Source organism: Vidua macroura, chromosome 18, assembly GCF_024509145.1.
Source record: "Vidua macroura isolate BioBank_ID:100142 chromosome 18, ASM2450914v1, whole genome shotgun sequence".
Lineage (NCBI taxonomy): Eukaryota > Metazoa > Chordata > Aves > Passeriformes > Viduidae > Vidua > Vidua macroura.
In genome coordinates this window covers 7,909,053-7,931,650 of record NC_071588.1, presented here as the reverse complement: position 1 = coordinate 7,931,650, position 22,598 = coordinate 7,909,053, and the positions used below count along the sequence as shown (strand labels likewise).

General features: G+C 52.3%; 1 protein-coding gene across 5 annotated transcripts in view; it reads left to right on the top strand.

Annotated features, from left to right (window-relative positions):
* The window catches only part of SEPTIN5 (septin 5), a 42,671-nt gene that overhangs the window by 14,839 nt on the left and 5,234 nt on the right, over positions 1 to 22,598 (top strand). For 2 of the 5 annotated variants that reach the window (XM_053993695.1, XM_053993696.1), the window contains 9 exons: positions 5,756 to 5,819; positions 17,121 to 17,217; positions 17,729 to 17,815; positions 18,360 to 18,483; positions 18,588 to 18,722; positions 19,394 to 19,511; positions 19,831 to 19,932; positions 20,836 to 20,932; positions 22,184 to 22,319. In XM_053993695.1, coding sequence (XP_053849670.1) covers positions 5,805 to 5,819; positions 17,121 to 17,217; positions 17,729 to 17,815; positions 18,360 to 18,483; positions 18,588 to 18,722; positions 19,394 to 19,511; positions 19,831 to 19,932; positions 20,836 to 20,932; positions 22,184 to 22,319 — 911 coding nt within the window. In that variant the 5' untranslated portion in view covers positions 5,756 to 5,804. Of the gene's footprint in view, positions 1 to 5,755; positions 5,820 to 12,335; positions 12,644 to 12,719; positions 12,775 to 17,120; positions 17,218 to 17,728; positions 17,816 to 18,359; positions 18,484 to 18,587; positions 18,723 to 19,393; positions 19,512 to 19,830; positions 19,933 to 20,835; positions 20,933 to 22,183; positions 22,320 to 22,598 lie in introns of those variants that run through there. The other 3 variants (XM_053993694.1, XM_053993698.1, XM_053993697.1) reach the window with 3 other exon arrangements.

The window sequence follows — 22,598 nt, the reverse complement described above, 5'->3', positions numbered from 1 at the left end:
CGACTGGGAGGCAGAGATAAATTAAGTGTTGAGCTCTTAATGGGGAACATGCTCCATTGGTTTGGGTTTCCCTCCCCACCCATCCCACTCTTTTTAATCTGTGGCACAGTCTTGGGAGCAGTTTGAGAAGGGAAGTGATTTCAGACTGGAGGTGACCTCATCTGTCTCCAGCTCTGAGGTGGAGCAGTGTTTGGAGGCCCAGCCAGAGCTTATGGTACTCTCTGAATGATGCAGGCGAGGGGCTGAGGCTCCAGGAGAGTCCTGTGCCTCCTGCCCAGTGCTGTACAGCTGTGCAAGGGGGTGGTAAGTGGGTGATGGCTGTGGGGGTTTTTATCTGCTAGAGTGGGGGGAAGTAGGAAGGAGAAGCAGAGTCCAAAAAACACAGCTGGACATGTCACAGAGCAGTTAGTTCCTGATGAGAGGTCCAGCCCTGTCCTGCAGGGTGCTGAGCTGTGCCCAGCTGGAGAACCTGCTAAGTGTGGTCATGTGCTGTGTGGAAAGGTGCCTGAAGGTACGTGCATGGATGGAAGAGTCCCTACTGATTTCTTTGAATTTGAGGATCCTGTGGATCAGCAGAAAAGGGGATCAGAGCTCTCCTGGAGGTTTTGCTTTTTAGGACCCAAGATGTCAGTGAGAAACCTGGGATATTTGATGATCTGGAGCATGGGGTGGGAGCCAGTTGAGGTGTCAGCTGCTGGTCCAGATAGTGATGAGGAGCACATGAGACCACAGATGCTACTTGCAGAAACTACGAGATAATTCTGCTTCCTGACATGGAAAAGGGCCCTTCCTCCTGCCTTGATGTCTGCTATTTTGACGTGGCCAAGATTTTCTGTTGCACAGCTGGAGCCTGGAGTCCTTGGACTCTGCTGGTGTCCAGCAAGCCCAGCTCTATCCTGTGTGCTGGAGCTGGTCTGCCAGGTGCAGCTCTGGACTTCAGTAAATGTCCATGTTTTTCAGTAAGGACAGCTTCCAAGTGCTGTCTCACAAGCTGTGTGGGGGTGTCCAGCCACTTCCCCTTAAGCTTAGTTGTCTTCTGGCTCCAGCTCAGCTGAAGAGATGTTGGGCAGTGGTAGTCTATGGGTAGGAAAATAAAAGCAGTCTTTTCTCATGTCTCTGTGGCTATGTGGCTGCAGAAACTCCCTGTAGCTGGGTAGGCAGTATTGGAAGAGGATAAATTGACTGGAAGAATTTGCTTTTCTCTTGGCCTTGTCCCAGGTGGCATCAAGACTCTGGCTTGGAGATAAATTCCCCTCCCACCACTGCTAAATAGGGAGAGTTTAACCATTCATGGGATCTAGCAAGAGACTTTCTCCAGCCTTCCTGCCCCTCTTCCCTGTTGCACTGGGAGCAGGGACTGAAAATGAATCCTGTTGTGACCATGTCACAGTGAGGACAAGAGTTTGCAGACTTTCCTCCTTCCTGCCTCAGAATTGTCTCCGTGCCTGTATGTGATGAAACAGTCCCAAAGTGCATAGACAAACAGGTATTTTGTGTTAAAAATGCCCTTTTTTTCCTCTCTGCTCAGCATCCCACAGCTGTGCCCATGACACTGAAGTGCAATGACAGGTGACTGGAGCTGGCTGGGTTACAGAGGAGCTCTGCCATGTCTTTGAGGAAGAGTTTGGGTCAGTGGAGCCCTAGGAGAGGTTTGTGCTGCTGTCAGTGGTGACGGATGCACGGTGCCAGTGCTGGCTGCCTGGCAGGGCTCAGGACCTTGGCAGCCCCCTGCGTCTGCAGCCTCTGTGTGTGAGCCCCAGCAGCATCCCAGAAAGGAGCCATTATCCCCAAGCTTTGCCTGTTGCTGAAGTCAGGAGGGCACAATAAAGATGTGTCCCGGCGGCAGCCTGGAGCGGGCTCGTGTGTCGGGAACAGAAGAGGCTTTGTACCAGGCGCTGCCTCTGCTGGGAGGTTTGTCAGCTCTGGAGCGGGGTTGGTAACTCAGGGCTCTGTGCCAAGCCCTGCTGTGCTGCTCAGGGCCTCCCCTGATTCAGGGCAGGGTCACTGCCTCTTCCTTCTCTGGGGGAGGTCTTGGCAGCAGATCCTGCTTGCCTGTGCACAGCTTTGCCCGGTGGGCTGGGAACTGCAGGAGGCAGGGCTCCCCTGGTCTCTCAGGTTCAGCAGCCCTGTGCTCTCTGGCCTGAAGCTGTGTGTGCTCTTTGCAATGTATTAAATCCCCGAGAGCAGCCTCAGGGTGACTGGGACAGGGCTGTAATGGACCAGAATGGCAATGCCACTCTATCTGGAGCTTTGAGGAGAAAGTCTCCTGGGAAGATTTCAGCAGAGCAGGGCTGAGTGGGACAGCTTGACAATATGTGACAGCAAAGCAAATGCAGATTGGAGAAGCAAGGGAAGCTCCTGTGGTCAGGCTGTTACACCAGACACATGAGCTACAGGAAGATACACTTTAGAGAATGCTCTTTTCCAGCTATTGAGAATGGACCTGAGGTCTGGCTGCTCTCCCACCTCTGTCTGCAGCATCAGTGCCATGTTGTTATGGGACTGAGCATGGTGGTGGCTGCCAAGTGATCCAGAATTGCCCTCTGCAGAGGGGTGTGGTTGGAGGTGAGATAACCAAAACCACAATGGGGCAGAGAAGTTGGTGGTGGGATTTGGGCAGTGAGACAAGACCATGTTGGGAAGGGTCCCTCCAAGAAGCTGTGGAGGATGTTTTAGGATTTTGGTTTTGTGGCAGTTTTGTCCAGTCAGTTTCTGCTACTGCAGTATCACAGGGTATTGCTGTGTTTTGTCCATGCTGTCCTGATATTCCATCCTTTCTTACCTAAGAGCAGTGTTCTCCAGGAACACTCAGTTCTGCTCTCTCCAGTCAAGACTAGGAAGATTTTATTGTGAAGGAGAGGAGAACTTAGGATATGTTCTGCTGCTCTCTGCTGTTTTTGTGAGTCCACCACAGGCACCAAATCTTACAAGCTGAAGGAATCTCTGAAGGGAATTGCAGGGCCCATGGGCAGGCTGAGAGGAGCATAACATCTCTTCTGGCTCTGAAAAAATGTGTGCTCAGAGAGGAAGTAGCAAACACAGGAAAAGGGTAGTTTCCGAACACAAACTGTCAAGAATTAAGCAATCTGTTTTATAGTATGAAATCTCCTGTTGAGCAAGAAGACTATTTTCCCTCCCAAGCAGGTGTGACTGGTAAAGCAAGGTGGCAAAGTCCTCACAAAGCTCAGCTGCCAGACAGGACTAATACTTCCATAGCCCTCTCCACACAGGGTGTCCCCAGATTTTATCCCTTTCCTCCTGCTACCTTTTTTGGAAGCTGCCTAGACTCTCCCATGATACCTGCTGCCATTTTCATCTCCACTCTGTGCTTTTGTGCTGCACAGGCACCACAAGCATGTTTTGACCTTTTGTGGGGCAGTTGGGTACATGGTTGACCCAAGCAGCATGTACATAAAAACAAATGCATGGAAAAGGTGTCTGAGTAAAGATCTCTTCGCATAACTTGATTTCTGCAGGACCCTGATATAGAAAAAAACAAGGCCTGGTAGCTGTTAATTTAGAGATGCTGGCTTATCAGTGGCAGATTCCTTTTGGCTTTAAGAGGGCAGGCCAAGAGATGTGGGAACAGCTTTATCAGCCCCTCCTCTGCTGTGGTGCTATGCAGAGCAGTAATTCGGTGTAAGTTGCACTTGGGAGCAAGTCCTCTGTGCCTTCAGGGAAGTGGCCTGTAGGTGGATTAATGATGGAGCTTGGTCACAAAATCAAAGGGGGAGGGCTGCAGTGCCTCCCAGGTGTTCATTTTGCAGAAGGGGAGGTATTAGGTCACTGAGGAGGGTGAATTCAGCCTCTGTCTCAACTGGCTGGCTGTTTACTCCCTGTGTGCCCAGGAGAGCAAACGCCTCTCCAGAGTCCTTTGCTGTGTAGCTGCTCCTGTGAGCCAGCACATAAATGGAAACAGATGGCTCCATCTCAGCGGTTAGTAGGAATCTCTCACTGCTGCAAAACTGCTAATGAAGTCTGGGGCTGGACTGAAGCAGACAAGGCTGCTGTGCTGGGCTCCTGGCTCTGTGCTGGGGTGTCTGTTACTGCCCCCCTGTCACAAGAGCACCAAGATTGCTGAGCTGACCCCCCTAGCCTGGCAAACTGTGCTGTGTCCTGCAGCAGCCTCAGGCAGGGTGTTCATCTGGGTACTGCAGAGCCACTGGGACCCATCAGTGTTCACCAGTCTTGGTAAATGATCTGGGTGGTCCATCCTTCCTGTGGGTTCCAGACCTTGCAATTCACACCTGTATTATGGAAGGGCATGGGGAGCCCTCTAGTATTTGACACAATCCCTGCTGAGACTCTGAGCCAGATAGGGTTCTTCATCTAGGGTTATTTGTTCTGTTTCATTACAAACTCAGACTAACTAGTCTTATTTTTGCCCTACTGGTCAACATCTCCCTGATAAGGAGAAGCAATATTCAGCAGTTACTGACTATTACACTTAAGCTTGGAAAAAACTTCGTTTAAATTCCCTTTGACAGCACAGTTTGATTTAGATGTTCAGTGACTTGAAGTTTTCTCCTATCATCATATAAAATGTGACTCTCCAGTCACACTGCAGGGCACAGGGAAGCAGTGAGTTGTGCAGCAAAGGTGTAACCAGGCTTGGTGTTTGCTGGAGCAAGTAGGTGATTGAGAAGGGGAGAGAAAGGTGTTGGAAAGCATTTCTTGATGACGTTTTTGATTATTCTGACAGCTGTCCCCCAGGCACAGCCTCAGTGTCTGTGACGGCAGGGTACAAGGAGCCGATGTTAATGCTGGATGGCTGCAAAACCACAGGCAAGTGGGGAACAATCCTGGTCCCCAGCTGCCTTGCTGCCCTTACCTTTTCTTCTTCATTCATGCAGCAAACTGCCAGACTCTGTATCTGCCTAGGTGGTCCCACAGCTGTGCTGGGGACCTCCTCGGGCAGCCAGGGCTGTGATGCCCTTTGGGAAGACCGTGCCTCGCTGCCGCCGTGAGCCGGTGTGGGCACCGGTGTGTGCCAGGCCCTGGCAAGCCCAGCCAGGCTGCAAATGGTGCAAGAGGCACTGACTGTTCGATGGCTGCAGTGTCTCAGCCTCGTGGCCTGTGAGCCTGGCACAGCTGGGTAATGCTGCATCCAGCTCTTGGTGGGCAGCCAACAGTGGGCTGGCATGGCTCACAGGGGAGAGAGTCAGCTGCAGGCTCCTGAAATCTTCTGAAAGGCATTTCAAAGCCCCTTGTATGGAGCAGGCAGCAGTTTACTTTTTATACCCACGTGCAGAATAGAAGCTACCAAGCCCAGGGAATGCTGTGGAGCTGCTGGAAGTCTTGGTGGTTTGCACTGGAGGGCTGTAAGCTCCATGCTCTGCATGGATTCAGGACATTGCCCATGGAGAACACAGGATGTCGCAGGGTACAAGAGGACAGAATTGATAGATTGTCTCTGACAATCTGAAAGCTTCAGTCTGTACATCTCCTGTGAGAGGGAAACTGTGGGAAAGTTGTGATCCCAGCAGGATAAGTCCTCTCTGTCAGGTGGAACTCATGTGTCTGTGCATCTCTGCAGGTCCTGGGGATGCTTGTGCAACCATCAGGGCTTCAGGTATCAGTACTGCTTCCCAGAAAGCCACATCTTAGTGGCAGGGGAGGACAGACAATCTTGTATGCTCAGTGAGGATCTCTTTGGATACTTCATCTGGGCATACAATCCTCTCCTCTGGGAGCTCTGAGATACAGTTCTGTGTTAAATTACCCCAATTTCATCATTGTTCCATCTCTTCCTCAGGTTTCCTGCAGGAGGGTGTTATGATCTTTTTCTAAGAGCATCTCACACCATGGCTGAGAATCAGGTACGCTTCTTTAGGCCCTGCCCAAAAGGAGTGTTTGGCACCACTGCTCATAAATGGAGGTGTGCTGCAACCCCAGTACAGCTGATTGCATATTCCTGCTGATTAGCTAATTGCTTCCAATTGCCAACAACATCACATTCATTGAATTCACACTGTGATTTCTGTGTCACCTGGGGAAAAGGGGCAGAGTGCAGCTATGGGAGGGAAGCCTGTGTTTGCCAGGCTGAAAAGGACAAATGCTATTGCAATGAAGCACTCAAATCATCATGCAGTTCATTCTGCTGTTCATATTGAACCAAGAACAACATCCTGGGGAGGAAGGGAGCAAAATTTCCCTCTGACTAATGCTGCTGGATTGTGCAGGGCTGCAGGGGAACTGCCAGCCAGAGAAACCATTAGGAGGAGAAAGGAAATGGAAAGGGAATCTAATTATCCATCTGCAAAGACATGCTAGTCCCGACACAGGGCCCAGCCCTGGGCAGACTGATGTGGGCAGTGACGTTTGCACAGTGTTTTTATGGTGGGGCTGGGAAACAGGCTCCTGGGGGACCCCTCTGGGATAGCAGATGGTCCAGCACACATCATGGCGAGCTGGGGCAGACTGGAAGGCACACAGCTGCTTCCTCCAGGAACACTGGCCCGTGCTAGGCTCCGAGGGACGGCACTTCACAGCCAGGTACAGCTGTGTTGTGTGGAGATGGAGGTGGAGCAAGGCAGAGCTGTGCTGGTGCAAAGGGAGGAGGGTGAGTGCATGGCTCCCTCTCAGCATGCTCATCTCGGTCAACTGGGCTGGGGCTGCAAGCCCAGGGGTGAGGGTGGGAAGGAAGGTGAAGGTCCCTGTGTGCCTCTGCTGCCTCAAGGTGCACAAAGACTCTGCTTCATGTTACTGAGTGTGTAGAGGCAGCTGACAGCAGGGAGGGGAGGGTGTGTGGCTGCAGCCTGGGCATCTGAGTCCTTGATGGGGAACCTGCAGGAGAACCCGTAGGAAGGAGACGGTGCCTCGACCTCCTTGTTCTGCACAGCTTTTCGGGGTTATTGTTCACACAGTCCGAGGCCAGCTTTTCTCTCCTTGGGTGCCTCCCAGAACTGAAAGTTGCTATAGAGAGCTGCCTTTTCCCCCTTAATTAATGGAATTTAAAATTATTTGGTGAGCCAAGTGGGCTTATTCTCCTCTCTTGTGGGCATCAGCTACTCCTAAAGTTATGTTAATTGTAGCTGGAAGATAGAGGTTGGGAGTTCTCCCAAGACAGTTGGCTTTCACTCTCCCAAAAAGGTTTTCAGGAGCCTGCTGGGAGGACAGCAGGGTTAAGAAAGATCTCCTTGCAGACCTGGGAGTATCCATGAGATGGGTGAACTGGGAATGAATCAGGAGAATTTCTGCTTGAGTGGAGCATCTTTGTTGTCCACTACCTTCCTCTCCGTGGTCTGTGCTCAGAGTATTGTTTGCAGGTGTGGTGCCCCAGCCTGGACTGTCTTCCCCTGTGATGCCCTTGGATTAGCTCCTGCTGGACCAGGCGTAGGTGTCTCACAATGCTCCTCTCCGGTTCAGGATTCAGCCTCTTTGGTAGACCGGCCTGATCCTGCATCCCTTACTCACGTGAGCAGTCGTCTCTATTTCAAAGGGACTACTCGGTGAGTAAGGATCGCAGGACTGGGACCACTACCTGTAACTTAAACTGCACCTTCTGTAGGATCCTGTCCCCAACCTTTTCCTATTCATGTATGTTAACATGCATCAAGAACTTCCAAAACTGATGTTCTTGTCATTTGGATGGAGAATCTGAGAGCTGGAAGAAGCAGTGTCTTTCCATTGCAGAAGATAAATCACCATTATTTTCCATCCTCTTCCACCAAACCGCTCTCAGCCCAGCCAGCTTCTGTGCCCCAGAGGAAAATGTACCTGTTTGTCTCCAACAGCCTGTTGTTCCTGGCTTCCCAGGGCTGGCAGGGCTCTGCTCTGCCTCTCCCTGGTTTTCCAGCTATAGCTTTGAGATGAGAGGCTGGGCATCTATTTAAGTCTGATCTGTGCTGCAGAGCTGGAAGATGAATTGGAGGGAGAGATGAGCAGCAGTAGTGCTGAGACTGCCACAGACCTTCTTGCACCACCTGGTTTCTCCTTCTGTCTTAACAGGCTAAATTTGGAAACCTCTGTCCTATGCTAAGGAATATGTTCGAAATCGGAGGAAGCAGCGAGGGTGGCAGGTTTGACCTGTACCTTGATTTCCGTGTGGCCCTGGCCAGGGAAGCCGCTGGGGCGCTCCCCGCTCGGACACGGCCCTTGCGTGCGCCGGTTCTCCCTCGCGCGGAACGCTCCGGTACCGCACCGCGGCTCCTGCCGCGGACACGAGCGGGCAGCGACCGAGGGGCTGCTGGAAGAGATCCGGGCAGCGACCGAGGGGCTGCTGGGAGAGATCCGGCCAGCTCCACGTCTGCCCAGCTTGTTATATGGCGCAGATTATCCTAAATGAGGAGCTGGGTGTGAGAAGCTCTGTGAACTCGCTCCAGAGCAAGTCACGAGTTTAAACAAGCAGGAGGCAAATTAAGGTCGTCGCTCCTTTTTAAGAGCTGGAAGTGGAGGCATGGCATGAGTCACACAGTGCTTCTTAGGAAGCACGAGGCACGTCAAGTGGAAGCAGGGAGCATAAATACCTTTGAAATAGAATTTGATACATTTCTGGAGGGATTATGTGACAAAACAGCAGTGATCCTTGAGCGGAAATTAAGAGTTTAACCTGTGGGATAGGTAAAAGAAAAGATGAGATCTGGCTGCTGTGCAGATTGTGCTTGTGGCACTGAACATACAGAGGATCAATCCTGTGCTTTGGGATTTCTGCATTTCTTGTTTGGTATCTTGCTTTTTCCTGAGCATCACAGGATGAAGCCTGGCTAGAGTCAGGGCTCTGAAGCCACTTAGATGGAGCCTTGCTTGCAAGTTTGAGGTTAAATTATCCATCAGAGTTTAGATCAGCAAGGCTTTTTTCCTTGGATCAGGTCAGCAGGAGCCTCAGGGTGAGTGTGCAGCTCTGCTGGTGATGGAGCAGCAGAGTTCAGACCTTGCAATACCCATGAGATTCATCTGTCTGAAGTCAGCACTGGTGTTCCTTATAGTGGGAGAGGAGGCAGCAGGAGAAGAAGGTGGTAACTGAGCCCTAGAGGTTCCCAGCTATGCACATGCATGGAGGGGAGGGTATTGGCTGTTCCTCATCCTCCATTGCCCTGTTCCAAGCTGGAAATGGGTTTGCTGCCTGCTGCTGCTCCTATTCAGCTTGAGCAAACAGCTTCTCTGGAACTGCCCTTCCCTCCGTCCTAGAAAACAGCCAGAAAGAAAATTTCCCTTCTGTGGGGAATACTGAAAATAGCTTAGTTGCTTCAGAGGAAGAAACATAAATGCTGTTATTACGTGACTGTGCTGACCCTGCCAAGCCATGGATATGCAGTTTCACCACTCTTCCATGCAGGCCAGGCTGGCTGGGTGCATCCCTGGTGGGACTCTGTTGCCTGGCTCTGTGCTGCTCAAGAGTGTCTGTCTGGATCAGGCTGAAGATTTTTCCTTCCACGACATGCTCCTGGATGTTCACCAAGGATGGAGCCTGAGCACTGCAGTCCCTAAGCCACAGCATCTCTGCCAGAAAACAGCTCCCCTGCAGGTGGAGGACTTCTCTGCTGTCACAGTTTACAAAGGGCTGGCCTGTGAGGTGGGAAGGACTTGGTGCACCCCAAGTCTGTGTTGCTCTTGCTGACTGTTTGGCATATTGGGGCTAGGCAGGTTGGGGTTGTCTGCTCTGACACTCAGAAACCTGGATCCTGCAGCCAGTTTGACCCCTGAGCTGCTGCTGTGAGCACCTGCCTGGAGAGGAGCTTAGAGGTGCCAGTGGAAGAAAACACTTTGGATTTGCTCTAGATCTTGGAAGCATCAAGTTTTTCCCTGCTGAGCTCTGCTGCACACTGCACGAGATGTCTTCTGTTTTTCTTCTTTTAAGGATGGTGTACATCAGATTTCTTGTTGGAGGAGCAGGCCAGAATTTACACTGGGCATTTCTAATGGCTGTGTGGAAAGGGGATTGTGATCAGAAAGGACAGGGGCAAAACAAGATTGGCTTGGCTCTCTGGGAAGTTTGGACACAGATCAGCCTGAGCCAATAGCTCTGGGTGTGTCATGTGTCACATCTGAGGGACACAAATGAGTCTGTCATTTATGGTTGGTGACTCTGAGGATGCCAGATGAGCATCTCTCCTGTCTCTAGGAGGGACAGGAGAGGCTTAGACCAGTTGACTGTCCTTCAGCCTTTTGGAAGCCATAGCACTGGCCACTCAGTCTTAAGATGATCTTTGTAGCCAAGACCTACTCTTCTGTTTCTTTTCCTGATCTTTTCTCTGAGTTGTCAGGCATGGCCTTCTGACTGGAATTCCTCCCTGGCTGCCAGTCCTGAGAGCATGTGTGATGTGTGAGAGCTCAAGGCACTCATGAGACAGTCGTTCCTTGTTTCTCTCTGCACTGTCAGCACAGCTCCTGGGGCCATGAACAACACTGTGGTTTTGTCGCAACCAAGTTGTTGTTGACTTTATCTGTGATCCCAGCCCAAAAGAATGTTCCGATTTGGTGCAGTGGGCTCGTGGGGACACAGCATGTCTCCATGTGCCTTTGGAAGATGCTTGTGGTTGGTGGCCATGTGGCCTGTGGTACTCAGACAAGAGTTTTCCAAGCCATGCAAATTCATTGGAGTTGGAGAGGGTTTGATTGCAGCTATTGTGGTTTATGGTGTGGAAGGACCGGTGAAACCTCCTGTTATCTTAAGAAGGTTTGGATGCAACTTGGGTGTGCCACAAGCTCCTGCTGCCCAGTGCAGGCAGCGCCGTGCAATCACTGCTCCTCAGTCATGTGCCAGTTGCAGGCCCTGGTGGGAGAGTGCTCCAGTCCTGGAAAGCAAGGATTAGGTGAGTCTAGGAGGAAGAAGAGGTGTCATGAGCATGGCCTGACCTACCACTGAGCAGGGAGACCAATGCAGGGCTGTCAGCTCCCTGGGGAATGGAGCAATGCAGCAGAGGGAAGGCAGAGCCGCCAAACAGGGATGTGTTCTGAGCAGTGGCAATTCCTGCCACACCTGGATCTCAGTCCAGGCCTTCTGCTTGATTGCTACACACAGAATTAACTGGGAACAAAACTCAGTGGGTGCAATTAAAGATGCTGCTGGCAGATCAGTGTGGTTTGGAGAAGGGTTTCATGCTTGTGGTATGACAGCTATTGTATGGCAGGGGTTTTCCTGCTCTGGGAGTGCTTCCTAGTTCTCCTCCATTTACTTTTATCAGCCTTTAGGACCTTGTGCCTTTGATTTCTGACATCACCCTCTGTCAGCTTATAGGATGGCAGTGTAGGTAAAACAAAAAGGGTTTCCCCTTTTCTTTTATTTGCACACTCACAGCTGCTCCCATTCAGGCCACTGGACCTTATAGTGACTCAGTACCTTATAACAGAACCTGATGTCAGCCAGACTTGGGGTACATGGTGGAGGCCCTGGGTTGTAGCCCAAGGTGACCAGGGCAGGCCTTGCTGGTCTGGCACTCTGTGGAGTTAATGCTGGAGCCCTGCAGATCCCAGAGAAGCAGCAGCAGCTCTGGCTGAGAGCAGGAGTATGGCTGCAGCCTTGTCCTTCCCATTGGTGAGCAGAAAGCTGCTCAGGAACCTGTGAGGCAAGGGACAGGTTCCTCCAGCACCACCAGTGCTGTCATCTGTCACTTCATTATACATGCTGTGGTATTGTCACTTTATTATACATGCTGTGGTATTAACCCCCTGGTTTCCAGAATGGTGTGATTATATGAAATTAGGAGCTTTTAACTGTTTAATATAAATTCCTGTTCAGTTTCTATGGCTGCACAGAAAAGCTGGAAGGCATCACTTATAGGTTCAGAACCCAGACTTGAGATTTGAATGACTTTTTTGATGTGCTGGGTTGTTGTTGGGTTGGGTTCATCTGGTTAATGAACACATAGATGCTTCCTTATTCTGAAACGTCTTCAGAGCTTGAATGGTTGCTGTAAGATCCAGAATGCATCTGCTGCTATTCCATTTGGATTCAGAGATGAGGCTGCAATAGAGCCTGGACTAGACAAGAGATCAGGCTGCATCACGTGGGGACAGATCCATGTCAACCGGGACTGCGATCTGGGGGTTGTATTTGAACCCTGATTTTTGGGGCCTTTGTGGATCCTTGAGACCTTCACCCACACAGCCAGAAGCAGCACTTTTTTGCTGAGAGCAGGTTTCCCCCAGCAAACCTTTGTCTCGGCTGCATCAGGCAGGGTATGTAAGAAATCCTGCAGCTGAATAGGCCCATCTGTCAGGCGGAGTCAGACTGATGGCAGGGACAGCATCCGGTACGTGCACAGCCTCTCCGCGGGACACTGGCGGGGGAGAGACATCGCCTCTGGCCTGCGGCCGCGGTGGCCTTTGTCCTGTCCTCGCTGGCAGGCTCCTCCCGCGGCACAGGCGGAGGCAGGAAATCCCGGGCAGCTGCCTGGGAGCCTCCTCGCCTTTCCTCGCCTCTCCTCGGCTCTCCTCCTCGCCTCGCCTCGCCTCGCCTCGGCACCGAGGCGAGCCGAGCCAGCCCTGCGTGTGTGTGCACGCGTAGGCGGGGGGGGCTGCCGCATGGATTTAGCGAAGGCTGGGAGGGAACACATGGGTTGGGGTTTTTTCCCTTGGCCCGCCGTGGCTGTCCGTCCGTCCTGCCGCGGTTATGGATTCGATCATTATTCAGGAGCGGTTAGTGGAGCGGCTGCTGTCTCCCCGGACGCAGGCACAGCGAAGCCACCCAGGCAAGCTGAAGGTACAGGGATGTATTTATAGCTCTGCGCGAGCCGGGGAGCAGCGGGGACAGGAGGGGGGAGGATGGTGCCCGAGAAGACGCGCGCAGCACAAGATGAGACCTCTGAGGAGCAGAGGAGCGGGAGGACGCCGGTAAGGGAGGGACGGCGGGCGCAGAAAGGAGGGGAGCAGCCCCCGCGGGCGCGGGGCCGAGGGGCACCTGGGAGATGCGCGACGCTTTTGTGCGGTTATTCGAGGCAGTGATTCCCTGTCTGAATGGCGTGTGCGTGTATGGGGGGGCTCAGGGCAGGAGTCGGCGCTATGTATGCCCACACGCAGTCCGATTTGTGCTAATTAACACTGTGTTAATGCTGTGCTTTGCTGGCCGAGTTCCTTCTCTTCAGCAAATGCTGGTGGCCGAGTGGTTTTGCCGATTCTCCTGTGCTCAGCCCCAGGCCCGAGGAGCAGATGTCCGTGGCAGATGCCTCGGGGGCTGTTTGTGTTATGAATTTATGCAGCTTTCTGCAATGAAAGGAAGCAAATGGTCTGCCTCTCCTCCAGGGCTGGGCTATGCTGGTCCGTGCCGACGCGGATGTGGCGGCCGTGCCTGGCCGGAGGGGAAGGGCTGCCTGGGAGGGAGGTGGATGGCTTGTGCTGAAGGCTGTGACACCGAGAGGGCCCCTTCCCTCGGAGAGGCAGAGGCGCCAGGGTCCTAGCACAGCTCCATCATTTCTGGGACTTGCTGCAGACCTTGATGCGGATTATTCTTCAAATTTGCTGTGGTCCCACAATGTTTAATTTTAGCCCTTTTGAATATACCCAGCAAGGCCCCTCTTATCCCCAGGCTGAATGAAGTCACGTGAGATCTGGGTTGATTTAAACAGCACATCCACCAGAGACGTGGGGAAGGAATTGGGAAGGACAGGAGTGATGGGGGCTGTACTCTGCCTTGGAGGTGCACACAGCCCTCTGAGCACCTCAGTACCAGGCTAGCTTCTCCTCTGTGCAGCACATCCTGAGTGTTTCTACGCCCCCAACATGAACAGGGCTTGAGCCCACCCAGGGCTTTATTGCTTGGCTTGAACTCCCAGGGAGAGCACTGGCTGCCAGGGGAGCCCTGGGCACCTCGGCCGGGTATTAGAGGATGTGAGGATGCGACATGTTGCTGTAATGTCTGGTGAACCAGCAAGCGTGTGCCAAGGGAGAGTACGGGTGTGTTTTTCTTGGCCTGCGGTGCTTTGGTTTGTGACAGGGTCCCAAAGATTGGCCACAGCTCTTAGTGGCCTCTGTGGTAGCATGTGGGGCATGTTCCCAGGCACGTGTTTGCGGGATGCCAGCGGGAACAAAGGCAGGAGCATGGAGCAGGTGATGGGAGAGGGGCTCCTTGTGCCAGAGTGCTGCTGGCTTGGCTGGCTGAGGCTCTTTCCTGACAGCTGGGGCTGGCAAGGGAAGCGCAGTGCAGGAACCAGCTGTCCTGGCTTTTGTCAGCTTGATTGGCCCTGGCTTGTGAGGGTCAAGAGCACAAGGAGGGGGCTGTGATGCATTTAGGAACTCCCTCCATCCAAGCCTCTCATCTACTTAATGGATTTTAGCTTTTCATAACCCAGAAAGCCCCCTGTATCTGTCAGTAGCCCTCCCACGCCTCTCCACCCCATGCATGGTTGCTCTGCAGGCAGTACCTGGAGGTGGTGAGTGGTGTAGAGCTTTGTAAGGTACACACCAGGCTCGGGAGGCTACTTGGGCTCCTTAAATGCCATGTTGATGATGCCATGCTGGCAGAGGTGGTGGTACATGTCTGTCATAGTGTCTGAATATGACTGGGATAGGAGCACACATTGAGTGTCTCAAAGTGAAGGTGAAGAACCACAAGTCAAGGCTGGTGCAGAGACTACACTGCTGTTCCTGAGAGAGGGCTGTTACAAGAAGGGGATCTCTCCTCACAACTCACCTTGCATCTCTTGCCTTCACCCTTGACAGGGCTCTGCAGTGTGTCAGAGGGAGACATGGCTGGGGACAGGGTTTTTCCCCTCACAGGTCTAGCTGCCTCCCATAGTGAGGGAAGCTCTTCTGTTGGTATTGCACTCAGCACTGACCTTCCTTTCTGCAAGGGAAATGACTACATGAGCCATGGGTGAAGGGCAGTGTCCTGCACCAGCTGGGATTTGCTAATTTTGGATATCATGAGTCCACAGAGCTATGGGGAAGCAGCCAGAGATACAGCAAATCCACAATCTCTTGGTTGGGCTGAACAGAAATGAAGGGATCAGGTTCAGCCAGTTACACCTGGCAGAAGTAAGTGGAGTTGCACCAGAGCGGAGCTCCCCAGTGTCTCTATTGTCAGCCCTTAGTCATCTAGGTTAAAAACCAAGCAAAACAAGAGAAGCACACCCCAAGCCTCAGCCATGGTTTCATTAGCACATTAGTAGTACTATTTCACACGTCAAGTCACTGGAGAGAGCAGGTGATCATTGTCTTTCCAAAGTCTGGCAAAGATCAGGGCAGGAGAAGCACAAAAGGGAAGTATGCTGTATATTTATGGTGCTTGCTGGGACACACTGGACCTTTTACTGTGAGGAGTTGGCTGTTACGTGTCCACTTCGGCTGTGCTCATGGATGTGTTTTACCAGGAAGTGAAGCAGCTGGGAGACAGCTCTGATACTGAGAGACAGAGGCTGGAAGCAGTCTTTTCTTCCTTGTTTTTGTGACCTTGCCATTATCCCATTTCTCACTCTGCTTTGCACACCTTGTTTGCCCTTTACTGAGCCCTCTGGGTGGCAATTTGAGGTGTCCCCCAGGCAGGCAATGCTTTGCTGCATGCAGCTTGTCAGAGCTGCAATCACTCATCACCCGGGGTCTCGCTGCCACTCGCTGCACCGCTGCTCGGGATGTCACTGCCTTTTAGATCAGTCATTACAGCTGCCAGTGGAGCGCTCTGGGCACTCTCTAATTCTCCCCATTTCTCTAATTTAGTTTTCTCTGTCCTTTCCTGCCTTTCTGGACTGTGGGGTGGTGAAACAACATTGCTTCAGCTATGGGAGGTGAGGGAGATCAGAACCCACAATCACTCAGGGCTAAAATGACCAAGTTTCAGACCCAAACCAAGAAGGTACTAAAGTGCTAAAGGACTGAATCCTTGGGCCATGATGGCTGTCAGCCACATCTGTTCCATCTCAGTGGGCAGCTCCAGAGCAGCCATAAATTGGGAGGAGACTCTGTCTTCCTGCTCAGTTCCCCAGTGGAACGTTTTTGTTTGTCAGAATGAGGATGCCCAGGGATTCTCACACAGGTGGACATGCAGCTGTAGAGAGTTGCTTGGGTGTGATGTTGCCCACCTGCAGTGTGGAAATAGCAGCAAGTCAGCATTGCCCTAAGCTTGGCACCTGGGATCATATTTCATATTTCTTTGAGTGTATGGCCCAGGAATGGAGATAGTTAAACTTATGAACTGAGGTGTTCCCTGTTGTGCCTGGAGAATGGGTGAGGACAGTCGTTGCTTGAAGGCATCCATGGAATAGGAGCTAGGGCCAGTTTTGAGGAACTTCTGGCTCCATGGATGTATCTGTGGTGTGAATCCCAGTAGTATGATTATATTCAATGATGTTGAAATGCAGAGTCTGTCATGTCTCTAGCTCAAGCATTTGTGAATGGCTTAGTGTGCTTGTACAGAGCATGTGCCATGCTTGTGAGGTGCCTGTGGATTTTCTGCTGTGAGGGAGCACTCAGTGACAAGGAGCTCTGTCTGGGGGGTGGTTGGGTGGTAGGTAACACTCCAGTAATACTAAATGTAATACCCTCACCAAAATAATCTCAGTTCTATTATCAATATTTCCACATCCTTCCACTTCTCTTGCTCCTTGAACTTTGGTCTCTTCAGAAATAACACAAGAGATTACTCAGGATTTCCTCTTATTCAGCCAGGAGTGGCTGTGACACAGCAAGAAATAATCCCCTCTCAGGTCAAGCAGAAGCTGAGCCACTGTACCTTCCTCTAGACATAGCTCAGGACAGTGCAAGCCCCGGGGTGCTAATTACAGAGCTCTCCATCATGTAGCACACGTACCTCTGGAGGGAGGGATGTGGAAATGACCTGGGGAGAGGTGGCATTTGGTGACCCTGCTGTGAAGGGAGCCTGTGACTGTGCAGATGAAGCAGAGTTAGGAAAGCTGTCAGCAGCAGCCATGGATGTGCTCTCTGGTGGGAATGGTGGGATGTGCCTTTTCCCTTGTGGTCTCTATGCTGGGAAGCTGCCAGGAGAGCAGGCAAACAGGGATGTGGCTGGGACATGTCCCTTTGTGCCCACCTGTGGGAAGGGACAAGTCCCTAAGCCCAGAGGAGGTGTCTGCCTTGCCCTGCACTGCTGCCAGGGCAGGGACTCTCCTCTCCTCCAGCCCTTGGCTCTGCCCCAGGGGCTTTTTGAGTCCCACTCCCTGCCACTGTGTGAGGCTCAAGCAGAAGGCGTGGCACACTCTGACCTGCTGCCATCCACCTCTGCCCCGCAGGACCATGAGAAGCAGTACGTGGGCTTTGCCACTCTGCCCAACCAGGTCCACCGGAAATCCGTGAAGAAGGGTTTCGACTTCACCCTGATGGTTGCAGGTGAGACTGGATGGAGGTGGCTGGGCCACACGGTGGGTATGTGGTGGGAACCAGCTCTCCTCACTTCCCTTAGGTGCTCCCATAGCGCCTGGATCCTCCCCTCACTCTGTTCTGGTCCTTGTCTCAGGCCCTGCTGTGCTCCCCAGCCTGTGGCAGTTCCCCCAGGAGGAACAGGCCCCTCCTGACCCCTCATAACCCACTCGAGCAAGCTTTTCCTCCAGCAGTGACTGCTCTGGGTGGTGAAGGCAGGGCCAAACAGGGACCAAGGGAAAGGAAGGAGAGGAAGAATGGGGAGCTGGGAGATCACATTTTTACAAGGATTGAGACATCTTGCAGCAAAAGTCTTTCCACTACTGGAAAAATGTAGTGCCAATAAACAGCTCCTGACAACTTGTCTCTCTTGCTTCCTCTGGCTCAGGATTCAAAGCCTTGTTCAAAGTTTCATTTGTAAGTCAATTAGTGGGTCATGTTGCTTGCTTATTCCTCCTCCCCTTTGCGCTCTGTCAATTAGGAGAATCGGGCCTGGGCAAATCCACGCTGGTGAATAGCCTGTTCCTGACAGACCTCTACAAAGACAGAAAGCTCCTCAATGCAGAGGGTAAGCTGGGGGCAAAGTGGGGTGAATGGGACTGTCCTAAGGACTAGCACTTTGGTTCCTTGCTTCAGCAGCAGCTACAAGCTTGGCTGGATCCCAGCCTTCTTGTTTGGCTCTGCTCTCCTTTGTGTCTGCTGAGGCACTAGAATTGAGCAAAAAGGGTTTGGCTGTAGGGCTTTTCTGTCCTTTGAAGGAAAGATGAAGCTGCAGAGCAGCACTAGCCCTTTGGGATCAGATATTAAGATTTGTCTTTTGTTCTTGGATGCTGGAGTATGGTAGGGATTCCCTTTCCCCAGTGACTGGGCAAAATGTTCAGAACAGCTGGGCTACAGACACTTCAGAGGTTTGTGTATCTTCTTGGGGTCTGTCTGCCTGCTGCTGGCTGCTGCAGTACCACCCCCTTGAGGCTCCTTAGGGCATGATCTGGGGTTTTTGAAACCTGTGTTACTCCCTGTGTTCAGTGGTAAAAGGGAGCTGGCTTGTCACGGGTGTAGTGGGGATCCCCAGCATTACTGCCTGGCTTTAACTCACGTGCTCCTGTTCAAAGAGAGGATCAACCAGACAGTGGAGATCATCAAGCACACGGTGGACATTGAAGAGAAGGGTGTCAAGCTGAAGCTGACCATAGTGGACACACCAGGCTTTGGAGATGCTGTTAACAACACTGAGTGGTGAGCAGGGCACTGCTGCCTTCCTTTTTGTCCTTGACCTCACAGTCATTAGGAGACAGGAGACACTACTGATGATTTTGTTTTGATTGAATTGCCCTTCCCAGCTGGAAGCCCATCACTGACTACATTGACCAGCAGTTTGAACAGTATTTCCGTGATGAGAGTGGCCTGAACCGGAAGAACATCCAGGACAACCGAGTGCACTGCTGCCTCTACTTCATCTCTCCCTTTGGGCACGGGTGAGAGCCCACACTCCAGGCCTGGGGGTGACTCAGTCCAGAGGGAGGTCTCTTGTGCCCAGGACTGCCCTGTAGCAGCTTGTACACTGCCAGGGCTGTTTGCACAGGAGAGAAGCAATGTCTGGATGTTCTCCCTCTGCTAAGCATCACAGCTCTCCCTTCCCCTCACTGGCAGGACAGACTGCCTGTAAACAGACACAGCAGATCTCCCTCAGGCCTTACAGCCTGATTTGAAAATCAGAAGAAATAATGCATTCATGCCATGCAGACTTGTATGTGCCTATCTAGCTAAGCTGGATGATGTGTAGGAAAGGGAGTTTTAAGCTGCCTTCAGTCCCTGCCCTTTGCTGGCTCAAGTGTCAGCCTAGCCTGGAGCAGCTGAAGGGGCTGTGTTGGCTGCCTGTGCTGGAGGGAGACCCCAGGCTGTGACCTGGGCAGTATTTGGCCTGCAAGGGAGCATATACCCAGCCAGTGTCTGTATGAGACACTCAGCAGCTAAAATTGGAGACAGCTTTCCTGGAGGTACAGCCCTAGCTGAGGGCTGTCCCAGTGCTGCTGCAGGCTCTTGTGACAGTGCTGTCCTTTTCCCTTTGTGCTTGGTGGGTGAGAGAGGCTGGAGGAGGAGCTTCCCAGTGTGTCTTTGCTAACAGTGTCCCTCATTCCTGCTGCAGGCTGAGGCCTGTGGATGTTGAGTTCATGAAGGCCCTGCATGAGAAGGTCAACATTGTGCCCCTGATTGCCAAAGCTGACTGCCTGATCCCCTCCGAGATCCGGAAGCTGAAAGAGAGGGTGAGATGCTCTTTCTGTACAGGTTATACCTGAAGTAGCGTCAGGGATGAGCTGAGGAGGGAGGGCAGATAGACATGTATGTATTTATGTGTCTGTACAGCGTGTTTGTGTGTATATATATACACACACATACATAGTATCTGCACATACAGCTGTAGCTGTGCTCTGCTCTCAGCAGAGAGGATGACTGTAGAAGAAACATCAAATCCTTTTGCCATCTGTAGGCTATAGCAAACCATGGTAGCACAAACAGAATAAACCCAGCGTTTCTGTAGTGTTCTGTTTTACATCCTTTTGGTTTTGTCTTGCATGGACTTAGATCCGGGAAGAGATCGACAAATTTGGCATTAAAGTGTATCAGTTTCCTGAGTGTGACTCTGATGAAGATGAGGAGTTCAAGCAGCAAGACAGAGAGCTGAAGGTAAGGAATCTGCTCAGCAGGGTCTGGAGAATCAGACTCATGGGTATGTGGGTCAGTCCAGAAGGAGCCAGAGCTGCCCTGCTTGTGCTGAAGGCCTGTGCTACTGCTACCCAGGGAACGGCCTTGGCTCATGTGGTGGATGGCCTGGAGAAGGTGCTGATGCCATGGCCTGGAGAAGGTGCCATGAAGTCAAGTGTGGCATGAACTCATGGCCCTTCTGCTCTCCCTCCAGGCAGTGTCAGTCTTTCCTCCATGTGCCCCAGCCTCTGTGTTTAAGATGAAAGCTGGCTTGTACAGCAGTTCTGAGCCTCTGTTTGTGGGTGATGCCATCAGCAAGCAGGAGAGATTTTTGAGTGATTAGGCACCACTGTGACACATTAGTTGCATTGGGGGACACAACACGATCATACAGGCATATCTGGAGGCCCCAGCAGCCCAGTCCTCACTGCCTCCCAAGCCTGTGTGTGCATGCAGTATGGCCTTGTTTCTCCTGTCAGAGGGGGGCAATGGGCTTTGACTCCCTTCTGAGCAGACAGGAGCACAGTCTCTACATTCCTGCTCTTGGCGTACATTGTCCCACTTGCTTGGTGTCTCAGCCTCTTTGCTCTGGCTTCCTTGTAGAGCTTCCCCTTAGTGAAGGGATGCAGGCACCTGCAGAGACACAGCTTCCCTCAGGACAGCTGAGCTCAGGCTGGGAACTAGGCTGCTTGTACATCCCAGTGCTTTAGGCTTTTCTCTGCAACTGGGTTGTGGTGCCCTGCCCTGTGGCATGTGTGGATGTCCCTGTGCCTTTCCTACCAGCTCCTTCCTCCTGCTGTTCTGCTGTGCTTGAGCTTGGCCCCTGGAGAAGGGATCCATGGGCAGCCCGGGCTGAGCTGGGCTCAGCGGTGCCTCTTGTTCCAGGAGAGCGCTCCCTTTGCCGTCATCGGCAGCAACACCGTGGTGGAGGCGAAAGGCCAGCGGGTCCGTGGACGGCTCTACCCCTGGGGCATTGTGGAAGGTAAGCATGGAGCCTGGGAGCACTGAGAGGAGGGGCAGGCAGGGACGGGGCAAGGACAGGCATTTCCAACAGGGAGGGCAGGGGAGAGCTGGGACTGTCTGTGCCACCTTTGGCACATGGCAGGGGACAAGGTAGGGTAGAGACAGAGGCACCGGGACTGGCTCAGGAGGTCTGTGTTACTGGAGTGTATCAATAACCCTCCCATTCAGACTGAGGAAGAGAAGCTCCAGTATGAATGGATGAATGCCTAAGCTTTAATGTGCACTAGGACATGGCTTCTTATTAAGCAGGGCAGGCTGGCCATTGCCTGTTTATTTTCTGGGGAGAAGCTGTTGCTTTCAGCCAAACAATCAGAAACCTTCGTGTACTCCCTCCTCTGCTGCTGCTCCTGTGAGTGCTGGAATTGCTGGGCTGGAGGCTGTGCTGGTGCACAGTGTTTGTCTCCAACTTTCTTCCCTTCTAAAGGGAGAAATTTCATAAAGCCCTTAGGCAGAATAACCGTGGAATGGCTTTTGCTGCTGTTGCTGATTTGCCCTTGCTGGTTTGTTGCTTTAAGACCTTGCAACTTTAGATCCCAAAAGCTTGTGTTGGCACTCATGGGCTGGTGCTGGCTGCTTGGGCTGCTCAGCTGTTGGCTCTGCTCCCTCAATGGCTTCAGAGGGGGATGTGCCTGTTAGGATGCTGGCATTTGTCAGTCGGATCAACTTTGTGAACCCCTGTGCCTGATACAGTTGGTTTTCCCCAGCCCTGCAGAGAGGCAAATGGAGATCATCACAGCAGCACAGTGCTTCCCACAGTGCTGTCTGGAGCCATGCTCCCCATGGCAACAGCAGGTCTTTCAGTTCTCCATTGCCTGGTCTTGGCTTTGCCACTCAGGCTGATTTTGTCTACAGGGCCTTTTGATAAGTCCTACATTCTGATCAGACAAGCAATTTACCTCCAGCACCAGCTGTGCTCACTGTGGTTATAACAGTGATATCCCATTACGTGGGTTCCTCTCTCAGGGCTCTGCTGTATGTGCTTGATGAATCCTTTTACACAGAAAAGGTCCTGGGACCACGGTGCCTTCAGCAGCCTGGCCTCGGTGTTGAGAAGTGCAGAGCACCATTGAGGCCTGCGCCAGGGCAGTGGCAGGGGACGATGAGGAAGGAGCCCTGGGGTGGGGTTTTAGTCCAGTCCATGTGTCCAGGAGCTGAGAAGGGGCTCCCTGGAGAGATATGATATCCAGGCACTCTCCTGTTGTTTCCACAGTGGAAAACCAGGCACACTGCGACTTCGTGAAGCTGCGGAACATGCTGATCCGGACACACATGCACGACCTGAAGGACGTCACTTGCGATGTCCACTACGAGAACTACCGAGCTCAGTGCATCCAGCAAATGACCAGGTGGGTCCCCAGCTCTGGTGGGAGGGGTCTGTCACCCTCTGTGGAGCTGGGGTTGCTCTCACAACAGCTCATTGGTCAGGAGGCTGTGGATCTGCTGGGGACTTGCTGGGCTGCAGCCTCCAGGAATGGCACTGGTGACTAAAATAGCAAATCCAAACATGTTTCCCACAGCCTGAACCCAAGGCAGGAATGCTTCTGAGAATCCACATTCCTGTCTGAGGATTCCCCATGCAGATATAAAGAAATAGGCCTGGAGATTCTTTTGAAGAGCTGTTTCTA